This window comes from Opisthocomus hoazin, chromosome 6 (assembly GCF_030867145.1).
Source record: "Opisthocomus hoazin isolate bOpiHoa1 chromosome 6, bOpiHoa1.hap1, whole genome shotgun sequence".
Taxonomy (NCBI): Eukaryota; Metazoa; Chordata; class Aves; order Opisthocomiformes; family Opisthocomidae; genus Opisthocomus; species Opisthocomus hoazin.
The window spans coordinates 32,537,143-32,550,009 of NC_134419.1; the positions used below are offsets into that span (position 1 = coordinate 32,537,143).

At 59.8% G+C, this 12,867-nt stretch overlaps 1 protein-coding gene across 4 annotated transcripts in view; it reads left to right on the top strand.

Moving 5' to 3' along the window:
• The first annotated feature begins 2,928 nt into the window (after positions 1–2,928).
• The window catches only part of ASTN1 (astrotactin 1), a 58,182-nt gene continuing 48,243 nt past the window's right edge, over positions 2,929–12,867 (top strand). For 3 of the 4 annotated variants that reach the window (XM_075422606.1, XM_075422607.1, XM_075422608.1), the window contains exon 1: positions 2,929–3,243. In XM_075422606.1, coding sequence (XP_075278721.1) covers positions 2,961–3,243 — 283 coding nt within the window. In that variant the 5' untranslated portion in view covers positions 2,929–2,960. The remainder of the gene's footprint in view (positions 3,244–12,867) is intronic. The other variant, XM_075422609.1, reaches the window with a different exon arrangement.

Genomic DNA, 12,867 nt, shown 5'->3' on the forward strand with positions numbered 1-12,867 from the left:
GAGGTCGCGGGCCGTGGGCGCTCGGCCCGCACAGCCGCGGGGGGCTGCCGAGCCCCCCCCGGGCTTTGGCCTCCCTCCTCCCGGTCCCCGCGGAAAGGCTGCGGGGGGAGAGGGAGGGGACACGCGTGGGGGCAGCGCCAGGGCGGGGTCGCTGCGTCGAGGCGTCCGCCGGGATCGTGGCCCGTGCCCAGTTACACCGCCAGCACCGGTAAATGATTAACGAGGTTCGGGTTTGCCGCTCTCTGCCGTTTTTCTTTAATATTTAATTTTTCTTTACGTGTTATTCACGCCTCCTTCTCACGCCCCGTGCCTGCTGCTCTCCGTGGGGTGTGGGGTGTCGCCCTCGGATGCACCCCGCTTCCAAGTGGGGTCTGAAGGGACCCCCTTGGCCACCCCTCCACCAGCGCAGCTGCACCTCGTTGGTTTTTCAGCCAAAAAAACCTCCTTTGGGGGAGTTTGTGTCCCCTGGGAGAAAGAGGAGCAGGGAAAGGGGCTGGTGGGGGCCCTCCCAAGGGGGTTTCCCTGTGCCCCCCCGAAGCGAGGGCTGTGCCCCATCGCACAAAACGCTGCTGCTCATTTTTCTTGATTTTTATCATTTTTTGACTGGTGCTGGCGGGCGACGGCGCTGCCCGACGAGCTGACTTCCCAACACGCCGTTATGTGCTCGGTGCTGGTTCTTAACGAGGCTGGCGTTGGAAATGGGTAATTTCTGGCGAGCGTGGGGTTTTTCCTCCCCGAAAGGCAGCGGGTAACTGGGAGGGTTGGGCTGAAGCAGAAAGGGGTCTGGGGGAAGGCTCGGCGTGGTCGGGGCACAGCGGTGACCCCTCGCTGGGGGCTTCGTGGTCGGCGCTAGTGGCAGAGGGATGTGGGGAAAGCCCTGCAGCTGCTGCGTGGCGAGGGGGGGGGGGGTGTCTGCAAGAAAAAAAACAAAAACAAAAAGCAAGATTTTTTTCCGAAGGGACGCTTATTGGCTGTGTGTGGGAGGGGCCAGGCGGGATGGACCGTGCCCCGCAGAAGGATGGCATCCCCCCCACCCCGCAGAAGGATGGGATCCCCCCCACACAAGGATGGGATCCTCACACAAGGATGGGATCCCTGCCATATAGATGGGATCCCCCCCCCCCCCCAAGGGTGGGATCCCCCCACACAAGGGTGGAATCCTTCCCAACAAGAATGGGATCCCCTGCAGAAGGATGAGATTCCGCCCCCCACCAAGGGTGGGATCTCCCCACCAAGGATGGGATCCCAACACAAGGGTGGGATCCCCACGCAAAGATGGGATCCTCCCCAAGGATGGGATCCCCACACAAAGGTGGGATCCTCCCAAGGATGGGATCTCCCCGCTTCCAGGGCAGCAATGCCACCGCACCCCTCTGCTCCCCACGTATCAGCCAAGGGGGAAAACCAGAGCGGCATGGCCGCATGTCTGTGCCGCGGTGGGGCCTGGGCCTTCCGTCCCGCGCTGGCAGGGGAGAACTTTCACCCTCGGAGCGTTGGGGCTGCAGAGCCGCGGGTGTCTCCCCGCTGGCTGGGCGCTCGGGCAAGCTGTCGGCGCGGCTCTGAGCTTGCTTGGAGCAAAAATGAGAAGCACCCAGCGCAGAAATGAACCAGCAGGATTGGGGCTGGCCCTTGCGCTCCCAGTGTCTTTGGGGGTTTTTCCAAAACCTACAGGCTGGAGGGCTTCGGAGGTCTGGGACTTCTGCTGGAGCTTTGAAGGTCTGTGATTTGGAGGTCTGGGACTTCTCCTGGGGCTTTGGAAGTGTGGGATTTTGGAGTTCTGGGACTTCACCTGAGATTTTGGAAGTCTGGGATTTCTGAGGTCTGGGGTTTTGAAGATCTGTGACTTCTCCTGGGGCTTTGGAGGTCCATGACTTCTGCTGGGATTTTGGAGGTGTGGCATTTTGGAAGTCTGGGATTTTGGAGGTCTGGGACTTCTCCTAGGGCTTTGGAGGTCTGGAATTTTGGAGGTCTGGGTCTTCTGCTGGGATTTTGTAAGTCTGGGGCTTTGGAGGTCCATGACTTCTGCTGGGATTTTGGAGGTCTGGGATTTTGGTGGTCTGCAACTTTTCCTAAGGCCTTGGAAGTCTGGCATTTTGGAAGTCTGGGATTTTGGAGGTCTGGGACTTCTGCTGGGATTTTGGAAGTCTGTGATTTTGGAAGTCTGGAACTTCTCTTCGGGCTTTGGAGTTCTGGGGTTTTGGAGGCCTGGGATTTTGGGGGTCTGTGACTTCTGGAGCTTTGGGGGTCTGGGACTTCTGCTGGGATTTCGGAAGTCTGGGATTTTGGAGGTCCATGACTTCTGCTGGGGTTTCCGAGGTCGGGGACCGTGGGGGCCTGCGATTTGCCCTGGGACAGGTGCGTGTGTGCGTGTACCTGTCGCTTACTCTCCGGGGCCGGGCCGGGCTGGGCAGCACCGGCACCGCTCCTGGTTCTCCAGGGATGCGGGAAAACGCGGGGGAGCCGCGGGGTCGGGGAAAACGGGCCGAGGGGAACCGAGCGGAGCCGAACCGCGCCAAGTGGAGCCGAACTGGGCCGAGCAGAGCGGAACGGGGAACCCTGAGGAGCCGAGCAGAGCCGAAGCCCCCTGAGCGGAGCTGAACCCCCCCCGCCGAGTGGAGGAGCCGAGCGGAGCCGAACCCCCCCCTCCCGCCCCGCCGAGTGGAGGAGCCGAACCGCGCCGAGCGGAGCCGAGCGCAGCCGAACGCCCCCGAGCAGAGCCGAGCGGAACCGAACCCCCACGAGCGAAGCCGAACCGGGCCGAGCGGAACCGAACCCCCCCGAGCGGAGGAGCCGAACCCCTCCGAGAGGAGCCGAACCGCCCCGAGCGGAGCCGAACCGCGGCGCACGGGGAGGCGCCGGGCCCCGCGTCCCCGCCCCTCGCCGCCGCCGCCGCCGCCACCGCCGCCGCCCTCCCGCCCGCCCGGCCTCCCGGCGCTGGGAGCGCGGCGCCGGGCTCCGCCATGGCCTTGGCCGGGCTGTGCGCCCTGCTCGCCGGCTGCTGCCTGGCCGCGGGCAGCGGCCCCGCCGAAGCGGCGTCGGAGTCGGCGGGCAAGGAGCTGGAGTGCAAGCTGAAGAGCATCACGGTGTCGGCCCTGCCCTTCCTGCGGGAGAACGACCTCAGCATCATGCACGGCCCTTCAGCCGCCGAGCCCAAGCTGCTCTTCTCTGTCCGCAACGATTTCCCCGGGGAGATGGTGGTGGTGGATGACCTGGAGAACACGGAGCTGCCTTACTTCGTGCTGGGTGAGCCCCCCCTCCCCAATCCCGGGCATCCCCGGTTCCTCCCTGCGGCATCGGGGGAGGGGAGGGGGACACGACCCTGCCGCATCCCGGCCCCGGTTCAACCCCAAGTGGAGCCACCTTCCCCGCCTCGGTACCCGGCTTTGCCCATCCCACTGCCTCCGTTACCCACCCCGCCCCGGCTTTGGTCCACCCGATTCTGGGCAGGCCCCTGCGCTGCGTGGGGCACATCTGCCCAGATGCCGTGGGCTGCTTCGGCTCCCATCCAGCAGAAAAGCCGACGCTTTCCTCCTTGGTTGGTGCCGGCATCGGAGCAAGGCCTCCCTCTCTCCCTCCTTTTTGATTTCCAGTGACATTCGTGAAGAATACCGGTTTCCAACCATACGTAACCCCCGGCCCCCGGCACACGCTGCCGTCGTGTTCCCGGTAGCCCCAACACCTCCTGCGAGCCTTGCCCGTCCATCCCACCTCCGGCAGCACCTCCGGTACCCGGTGGAGTTTTAAAAATTCCACCCTTGTCTGGACATTGCCCCAAAACCGAGGCGTTGGCGTCTCGCTTTGCCCCTCTGTGCCGCCCTTACGTACGGGCAGAGCATCACCGTGGCTCTTCATCACCTCCCTGGCCCCCAGACCCCTCCTCTGCTCAGAAAAAGCCCCCCAGCTGTTGGTTGTGTGGGGGGACACCCAAGGACGATTTGCAGGGGGCTGTGCGGTACCCCGGTCCGGCGGGATGCTGCGGCGGAGGCTGGAGAGCGTTGCCATGGCAACGGGCCGGCAGCGCGGCGGATGCAGGGGACGCGCAGGCATGGCCGCCAGCCCCTTGACGCCCCGAAGGCCGCCTGGAGATGGACCCCGAGGGGCCCCGGGGCTTGGGGGGCTGCCCGCAGCGAGCGTCTGGGCAGGGGTGGCTTTGGTCGGTGCACCCCGATGTCCCCATGGATGCTCTCTGGGGTGTTACAGCCTGGTACGTCGGTCCCCAAGAGTCTGTGGGTGCACGGGGCTGCGCCGGGGTTTGGGCTGTGGAGACGCGGCGGTGGTCCCAGTACAAGTGTCTCCCCCTGACTGGGGATGTTGGGGCTGGGCTGGGAGGAGGGGGCACCTCATGGGCATCGTCTTCACCAGGGTTTTGGCTTGGTGACTACTGGGAAGTGCTGTGTGACATCTCCCCTCCCTCCCGCGGGAGAGGGGCTTGCTTCGGAGCTGGCATGGCCAGTTTGCCATGGCCGGGCACTATTCTTGTTGTTGTGCTGCTTTGCAACTGTTGGTGTCATTATTATTATTATTGTTATTAGCCAGGGCACTGCTCTTGCACAGCAGAAGCCCTGCAGCGCATAGAGGTCTTGCAAGACCCGGAGTTGGTAACTCAGAGGCTGCATCCCCTGGAGCTGGAGAGCCCCCAGCCCAAGAAACCTGTTGAGCATCCCGGCCGGGGCAGAGAGCACGGCAAAGGACAGGCAGTGCTGCACGGCTGCTCCTGGCAGCGGCATCTTGGCTCTCCAGCAACCCTGCCAAGGTCGCTCCATGCCTCAGTTTCCCCAGGAAGATGTCGGGAGTGTGCGGGGAGGTGGCCGTGGCAGGGTGGGACCGGGGAAGGGGCGTGGGGGAGCAGCTGGGAAAAGGTCAGGATCGGGGAGCCCCAGGATGGCCGGGTGTCATCCCCCTCCGGCGCTGGCTGTCCCCCTCAAAACCCCCCGAAATAACTGAAACGCTTTCAAGCTTGGCTGGTGTTCGTGGAGACTGGCATGCGTGGTTTCACACAGAATGACACACAGGCGTGATTCCCTTCCAACCCCTACCATTCTGTGATTCTTTGGAGTTGGAAGGGACCTCTGTGGGTCACTCAGTCCAACCCTCCTGCTGAAGCAGGGTCACCCACAGCAGGCTGCACAGCACCTTGTCCAGGTGGGTCTTGAATATCTCCAGAGAAGGAGACTCCACAACCTCCCTGGGCAGCCTGTGCCAGGGCTCCATCACCCTCAGAGGGAAGAAGTTCTTCCTCATGTTCAGCTGGAACTTCCTCAGCTTCAGTTTGTGCCCGTTGCCCCTTGTCCTGTCGCTGGGCACCACTGAAAAGAGTCTGGCCCCATCCTCCTGACATCCACCCTTCAGATATTTATAAGCATTTCTAAGGTCCCCTCTCAGCCTTCTCTTCTCCAGGCTGAACAAGCCCAGCTCCCTCAGCCTCTCCTCATAGGAGAGATGCTCCAGTCCCCTCCTCATCCTCATAGCCCTCCGCTGGACTCTCTCCAGTAGCTCCTCATCTTTCTTGAACTGGGGAGCCCAGCACTGGACACAGTACTCCAGATGGGGCCTCACTAGGGCAGAGTAGAGGGGGAGGAGAACCTCCCTCGCCCTGCTGGCCACACTCCTCTTGATGCACCCCAGGATCCCATTGGCCTTCTTGGCAGCCAGGGCATGCTGCTGGCTCATGGTCAACCTGTCGTCCACCAGCACACCCAGGTCCCTCTCCGCAGAGCTGCTCTCCAGCAGGTCCGCCCCAAGCCTGTACTGATGCATGGGGTTGTTCCTTCCCAGGTGCAGGACCCTGCACTGGCCCTTGTTGAACCTCATCAGGTTCCTCTCTGCCCAACTTTCCAGCCTGTCCGAGCTGGTCATCCCACCCATGGGTCAAGGCTTTTCCCCCAGCTGGAGATGTGCTGGGGTCTTCGGAGAGCCACATACATGGCTTGCTAAAAATAGGGTGCCCGTGGGGAGGGGGTGTTGAACTGGGCACCCCAAAAATGGCTGTCACCCCTCACCCCTGGTGAGATGCTCCACTGACACAATCAACTTAATGACCAGCGCGGAGGTTGCGGGTGTCCCCTCGCTGCTGGTGGGTGGTCGATGGACCCCGAGCCATGGCGGTGGGTGATGGGGACCCGGGGGGTGTCTGCCCGGCCTCGGGGGCTGCGGGGAGCGGTGGGGACTGGCATCCATCCCCATCACGCGTTGGCTGCTCCCCGCTGTGGGTAGCGGCGAGCCGCGGGGGCTCAGCCCTCCCAAACCTGGGGACCCCGTGGCCGCCCCTACGCTCCCCCGAAAGTCGAGGGGTGGCTTTTTGGGATCGCTACCCCTGGTTTATGGCGAGAGCAGGGCTTTCAGCTGCCTCGTGGCTTCCTTCGCTAATGAATGGAGTGGGTTTTAATTGTGCCGGCCGGCCTTGCGTTTGCGCAGGAGCAGCTCGGCGCACGCGGTCCCCGCGTCCGTCGCCTTTCGTGCTCGCACCCGTAAAAACCCACAGGTTTTTCTGTGCGTGTCCTCAAAGTGACTCCAACACCGACCCCCCCGTTTCGCTGCTTTCCCACCCCCTGAATTTTCTGGTGAGGGCGTGGGAGCAGGGATGGGGCCGCTCGCTGGTGTGCAGCTGGCTCCCCGCGTTTAAAATCCGGGGTGATTTACTTTAAATCAAGTAAAACCTCCGCTGGACGTGGTCGCTTTCCATCCCGTCTCGTGTTCGTGGTGTTGGTTCTGGTTTTTCCTGAAGGGAGGCTGGGTCTCGCCGGTCGGTGGCCGTTCAGAAATGCTAATTTGCAGCTCAGCATCCCCTTTCCGCTGCCCTTCGCACCCGCTCCTCCCTAGTCGCTTGGCTCGGTGGTGTCCAGCCGCATTTGGTACGTCGTTAACGGGATTCGCACTCCTGCGGGCTGCTAATTTTCCCAGGCCCCATCCTTTGCAGGTTATAAGCCGGCGAGCGGGGTGTTTGTTAGCAGCCTGGCTTCCCACGGCCGCGTGGGCTCGGCGGAGATTTGCGATGCAATTAAAAAAAACGGCGCGAAAGACAGCGTCTTTGGCTCTGTCACCCGAGTAATGCACGAGGTGTTTGGAAAGCAGAGTCTTGAAATGCTGTTTTGAGTGTAAAGTGGACTTGAGGAAGGAGAAAGCGGGGTGGATGGGTCAAAGCCCTGCTTGCTGGCTGCCAGATAATGCAAGATCTTGAAATCACAGAATGTTCGGGGTTGGCAGGGACCTCTGTGGGTCACCCAGTCCGACCCCCTGCTGAAGCAGGGTCACCCAGAGCAGGCTGCACAGCACTGCGTCCAGGCAGGTCTTCAATATCTCCAGAGAAGGAGACTCCACAACCTCCCTGGGCAGCCTGTGCCAGGGCTCCGTCACCCTCAGAGGGAAGAAGTTCTTCCTCATGTTCAGCTGGAACTTTCTCTGCTTCAGTTTGTGCCCATTGCCCCTTGTGCTGTCGCTGGGCACCACTGGAAAGAGTCTGGCCCCGTCCTCCTGACACCCATCCTGCAGATATTTATAAGCATTTCTAAGGTCCCCTCTCAGCCTTCTCTTCTCCAGGCTGAACAAGCCCAGCTCCCTCAGCCTTTCCTCGTAGGAGAGATGCTCCAGTCCCCTCCTCATCCTCATAGCCCTCCGCTGGACTCTTCCCAGTAGCTCCTCATCATTCTTGAACTGGGGAGCCCAGCACTGGACACAATACTGCAGATGGGGCCTCACTAGGGCAGAGTAGAGGGGGAGGAGAACCTCCCTCGCCCTGCTGGCCACCCTCCTCTCAATGGACCCCAGGATCCCATTGGCCTCCTTGACAGCCAGGGCACGTTGCTGGCTCATGGTCAACCTGTTGTCCCCGGCTGGTTTCTCATGTCCTCTGTTGTTTTTTTTCTTTTGCCTGAGTGTGGAGGAGCTGAAGGAGCTTTTTCTGCCGCCTCGTTTTTTTCCCGCCCGGCTGCTGTGCCCTGCAAAGGGGGAAGCGCAGCCCCTCGCCCCCCGATTTCCCCCGCTCCCCGTCGCCCTGACGGGAGCCCTGACAGCAGAGTTGGGGAGAAGGTTCTTTAACTTCAGTGACTTTAATGGATTATCATAAACTTGGGCCTTAATACAAGCTGTCACAATTTCAAAGTTATCTTACTTTTAAATTAAATAGATTCCTTTTTAAATACAAAATCGATTCTAATTTTTTAGAGGGGTGAGATTTTTCAAAGGCACCGACGAGTTGGGCATATTTAACTGCTCTGGAATATCTCCCCGAAATACCTAATCAATTTTTTTTATCTTAAATCTCAGCTAAGCTCTGGGCTGTGCCGGTGGATGCTCTGGCCGCGACATTCCTGGGTTGACGGCGGGGTAGCCCGGAGGGCCGTGGGGCTGTGAGACAGACCACCGCGGGGATGCTGCGAATCAGGGTGACGGGCCACCAGCGTGCGGGGAGGCGTGGAGATGTGACACCCGTCGACTCCCATCCTCACCCTCCGTTCCCCCTGCCGCTGTGGGAGGTGGTGTCCCCTCACCTACCCTCGCCCCCAGCTCTGAAACGAGGAGGGAAGCAGAAGCCAAGGGGCTGCAGGGTTGCGTTATCCCTTTTTTTTTTTTTCTTTTTTCCACTTCCATGTCAAGTGAGAAGAACATCCCGTTGGATTTGGGTTGGGGATTGCTTGGCCTGGTTCCTCTCTCCTGGATCTGGGCGCTGACGTTGGGTCCCAAGGCTGGTGGCACAGCTCTCCGTGGTGGGGAGGCGCGTCTCGGGGCGTTGCGGTGCCGATTCCTGGCTTGACTCGATTTTCAGGGGAGGCGACGGCACCCTGGCGTCGCTGCTGGAGCTCCTCTTCCTCATCCCGCCAGGCCAGGGCATGGCGGAGGGCTGCGGTGGGGCTGGTCCCACTGCCGGACCCACAGCATCGCTCCGGTGTGAACCTTGCACCTGGAAATAGGTGTAATGGTGAAATAATGGAGCGAATATTAAGAATTTCTTAAGTACCTGGAGAATAACCCAGTTAAATTATACCAGAGGAGCTCAATTGCCTTGCTTAGATTGATTGAATTACTAAATGAGCCTGACTAATGGAATGGAGTGGATATATTGGACTTTTACTCAAGATCCTGAAATAATTTCTCTAATAAGATTGTGAGCCATTAATTGAACTTGGCTTTGATCCTGGACGCTGTCACATGCGCTGAAACCTGGCGGTATGATCTACGGCCTTGCGTGCCCGGCCGAGGGGGTGGCTCAGAGGGTGGCCAGGGGGCTCGCTGCGGGGGTCCCAACCCACCCACACCAGGGACCTGCGGTGGGGAAGGGGTCTCGAAACACCCTGTCTCGGCAGCACCCCTGCCCCTCGGCTAAGCCCACCCTGGCCGTTGGGATGTGCTCGATTCCCTTCTGCTGCCAGCAGCCGGTCACCTGGCCGGGGTCCTAACTGCGGTTTCTGTCACCGTGGGGTGAATTTGAGATGGGTGCTTTGGAGTTTTACATCTCCTGCAGATCCAGGGGTGCCACCTTCACAGAATCACAGAATGTTCGGGGTTGGCAGGGACCTCTGTGGGTCACCCAGTCCAACCCCCTGCCAAAGCAGGGTCACCCAGAGCAGGCTGCACAGGACCTTGTCCAGGTGGGGCTTGAATATCTCCAGAGAAGGAGACTCCACAACCTCCCTGGGCAGCCTGTTCCAGGGCTCCGTCACCCTCAGAGGGAAGAAGTTCTTCCTCATGTTCAGATGGAACTTCCTCTGCTTCAGTTTGTGCCCGTTGCCCCTTGTCCTGTCGCTGGGCACCACTGAAAAGAGTCTGGCCTTCTTCCTATGTCCTCCTGGAGTGGTTGCTGCTGGTGGTGGGATGTGGTTTGTAGCATCTGTTTGGCAGGCGTGGTGGTGTTGGGAAGATGGTTGGACGTGATGATCTTGGAGGTCTTGTCCAACCGTAATGATTCCATGATTCTCTCCGGAGTTGGTCTACCTGGTCTGCCGGGTGAGACGCTTGCCACCAAAGCCTGGGGGGTTGCGGAGCCTCCAGCAAAGCAGAGAGGGACCTGCCAAGGGGGTGCATCTGGCTCTGGAGCGCCTGGTGGGATGGGACAGGCTCATCTAATAGGGTTTGGGTGCAAATCACTGGTGGGACCCCGTTCCTGCCCTTGCTCTTGGCCATGCGATATAAACCTGACCTCTCCACCTCCCTTTTCCAGCTGGAGGATGGGGCCAAGGTGGGCCAGGTGACCTTCTCAGAGCCACCGAAGCACCAAGCACACTCCCATGCCTGGTCACGCACCCTCCTCCAGGCGATGGAGCCCAGCACCAGCCCCAGCTACGAGCAGGGCCAGCCCTGAAAACCCAACGGCCGGGTGGCAGATACTGTAGGACAGTGGGCAGCATCCCTGGGAGGAGCACAGGGTCCCCCATGGCCAAACCGTGGGTGACTGAGGCTGAGGAGAAGGGGCACAGGGTGCACGTCCCCATCCTTACGGACACCTTGCCCCCACGCTGTGCCCAGTGCCAACCCCCTCTCTTACTGGGAGCGGAGGTTTCGGGGGCACGGCGGATGCAGAGGGCCTCTTGTAGATTTTTTTTCTTAAAGAAAAAAAAAAAAAATAAGAAATAGGGATTTCATTTCTGGGAACCCGTTGCCACAGCAACGGCGCATCCAGCCAGCTCCAGCGGCAGCGGGGCTGGGAGGGGATGGCACTGACCCAGAAAGCGGCGGGGGGAGCGAGCCCCGGGGCTGGTGGGTGTCGGGGTCTGGCATGGTGGGCAGGGGCCGGGCGCTCAGCCGAGGGGGCTGCGGGCGCCCGGCCCCCCGTTGCGGCTGGAGGTGCGGAGCGATGCTCCCGGCTCTGCTCCCAGCCTGGATTTCGTGGACCGCATCCTGGCGGGGATGCTCAGGCTCGCTCCCCCCACTCCCGCCCGGAGACCTGGCCCAGTTCTGGGGGTCGGGCTGCCCGCGCGGAACTCCTCAAAGACCCCCAAAGCTCTGCAGGCGTGTTTGAGACCCTGGCATTGGCTTGGTCCCAGCGGTGGAGGGGAGCCGTGGGCAGCCGCACGCCTGCCTGACGCTGCCATCTCACCTCGGCCCTTCTCTCCCCATGCCGGCGGCATGCTCCTGGGCCGCATCCTGGTTCCTACCGTTTTATTTTGTGTTTTGTATTTTGTACTTTATATTTATTTTTTGTTTTTTATTTTACTTTTTATTTTTTATTTTTTATTTATTTATTATTATTTTTATGTATTTTTATTTTACTTTTTATCTTTTATTTTTTTATTTTTTATTTTTCTTTATTTTTTATTTTACATTTTTATTTTACTTTTTTATTTTGCTTTTTTATTTTGCTTTTACTTTTTTATTTTACTTCTTTAATTTTTTATTTTATATTTTATTTAATTTCATTTTATATTTTATTGTCTTAACGGTTGCTTAGCCAGCTAAATGGAGGCTCTGAAACCACCTCCCTTGGAGTCTCGCTGCAGAGCATCCTTCAAATGAAGCAATTTTTGCCTGGTAGGGTTAAGGCAGCATCTGGATGGTGACAGCTCTGTCACTGAGGGCTGGTGGTCCTTTTACTTGCAGGTTGCCAGGCCCTGGCTTCTCCGCAGCCAGCCTGGCTGTGGCTGGTGGCTCACCTGGAGCGGCAGCGCTCTGGGGCTGGGGGTTGGTCTCCAGATGGGAAGATGTTCTGATTGCCAGGTTCTGCTCCCGTGCGCCGCGCTGGGGTTTCTGACCCGGTTTTGGTGCCCTGCCGCCGGGGATGCTCGGGATGGATGCGCCGCGGGGCTCTTTGGGGTCTGGTTTGAGAGGTGGTCTGAGCTGACCCCACGCTTTGCTTTGCTGCAGGGTCTCGTTTGGTGACGACGGGCACGGGCAGGGGCTGAACCCGTCCCCTCCGCTGTGTCCTGTCTGCAGAGGCCGAGGTCTGCCGGGGCATGGGCAGGGGCTTTGCTCACAGCTTATAATTGAAGGGGGCTGAAAGATCCTTGAGGAACCCTCTAGCTGGTGGTGGCCCATCGGTCAGAGAAGTTTGGGGTGCGCAGCCCCGATGCAAGAGGAGACAGGGTCGCTTGCCTGGCTGTCTCTGAGGCATCTCGGTAATTAGAATGGCCGAGGAGCGTAGCAGAGCACGCAGCTGTGGGGAGTGCGGAGAGGTGGAGACCTTCCCCATGGTCTTGGGTGGACACGGTGCTTCTGCTTGGTCTGGCATGGGCTGTGTTACCTCCCCAGATCGGGTCTGCGGTCCAAGTGAAACCATCACCTGGCTGCCGGAGCCCGCTGGGATGGAGGTCTGCATGGTGGGCAGGGGAAAACGGGTACAAGCAGGACCTTGACCTTGGTTTTTGGGGGTGACAGCTCCTGTTCCCCTCTCCTGCACCCCTACCCTCATCCCCTGCCAAAAAACCCGGGCGCGGTGTCACCGTCACAACGCAGTGGCTGCCTGGGAAAGCAGATATTAGCAACCCCGAAATATCCCGGGGACAGGCTCTTGTGTGATGGGAGACCGTTACCATGGAAACCTCCTTCAAATATAAAAAAAAAAGAAAAAAACCCCTCGAAATTTAAAGCAGCCCTCGTAGCTCAGAGGAACTGTAGACCATATTATGGGTTTTGGCAACCCCCCCTTTTTTCTTCTGTTTGTTCCAGCTACAAGCTCTGGGGGACAAGGCGATTAATTTGAGCATCCCACGGGGAGGGCACGGCGCTGGGAACCCGCTGCCCGGGCCGGTGGGCTCCCGGCGCTTCCCTCTGCCGCTGCCTTCCCAGTCGCCAAATGCCCTCCCGTAACCGGGTTTCTCCACCGTGGAGGAAGAAGCAGGGTGTTTTTTTCAGAAGAGGTGGCTTGAGGTTTAAAATCCCCCTTCCGAGCTCCGTCGATGCGGGGTTTGGGGAGGATTGTGCGGTGTCAGGAGCTGGTGC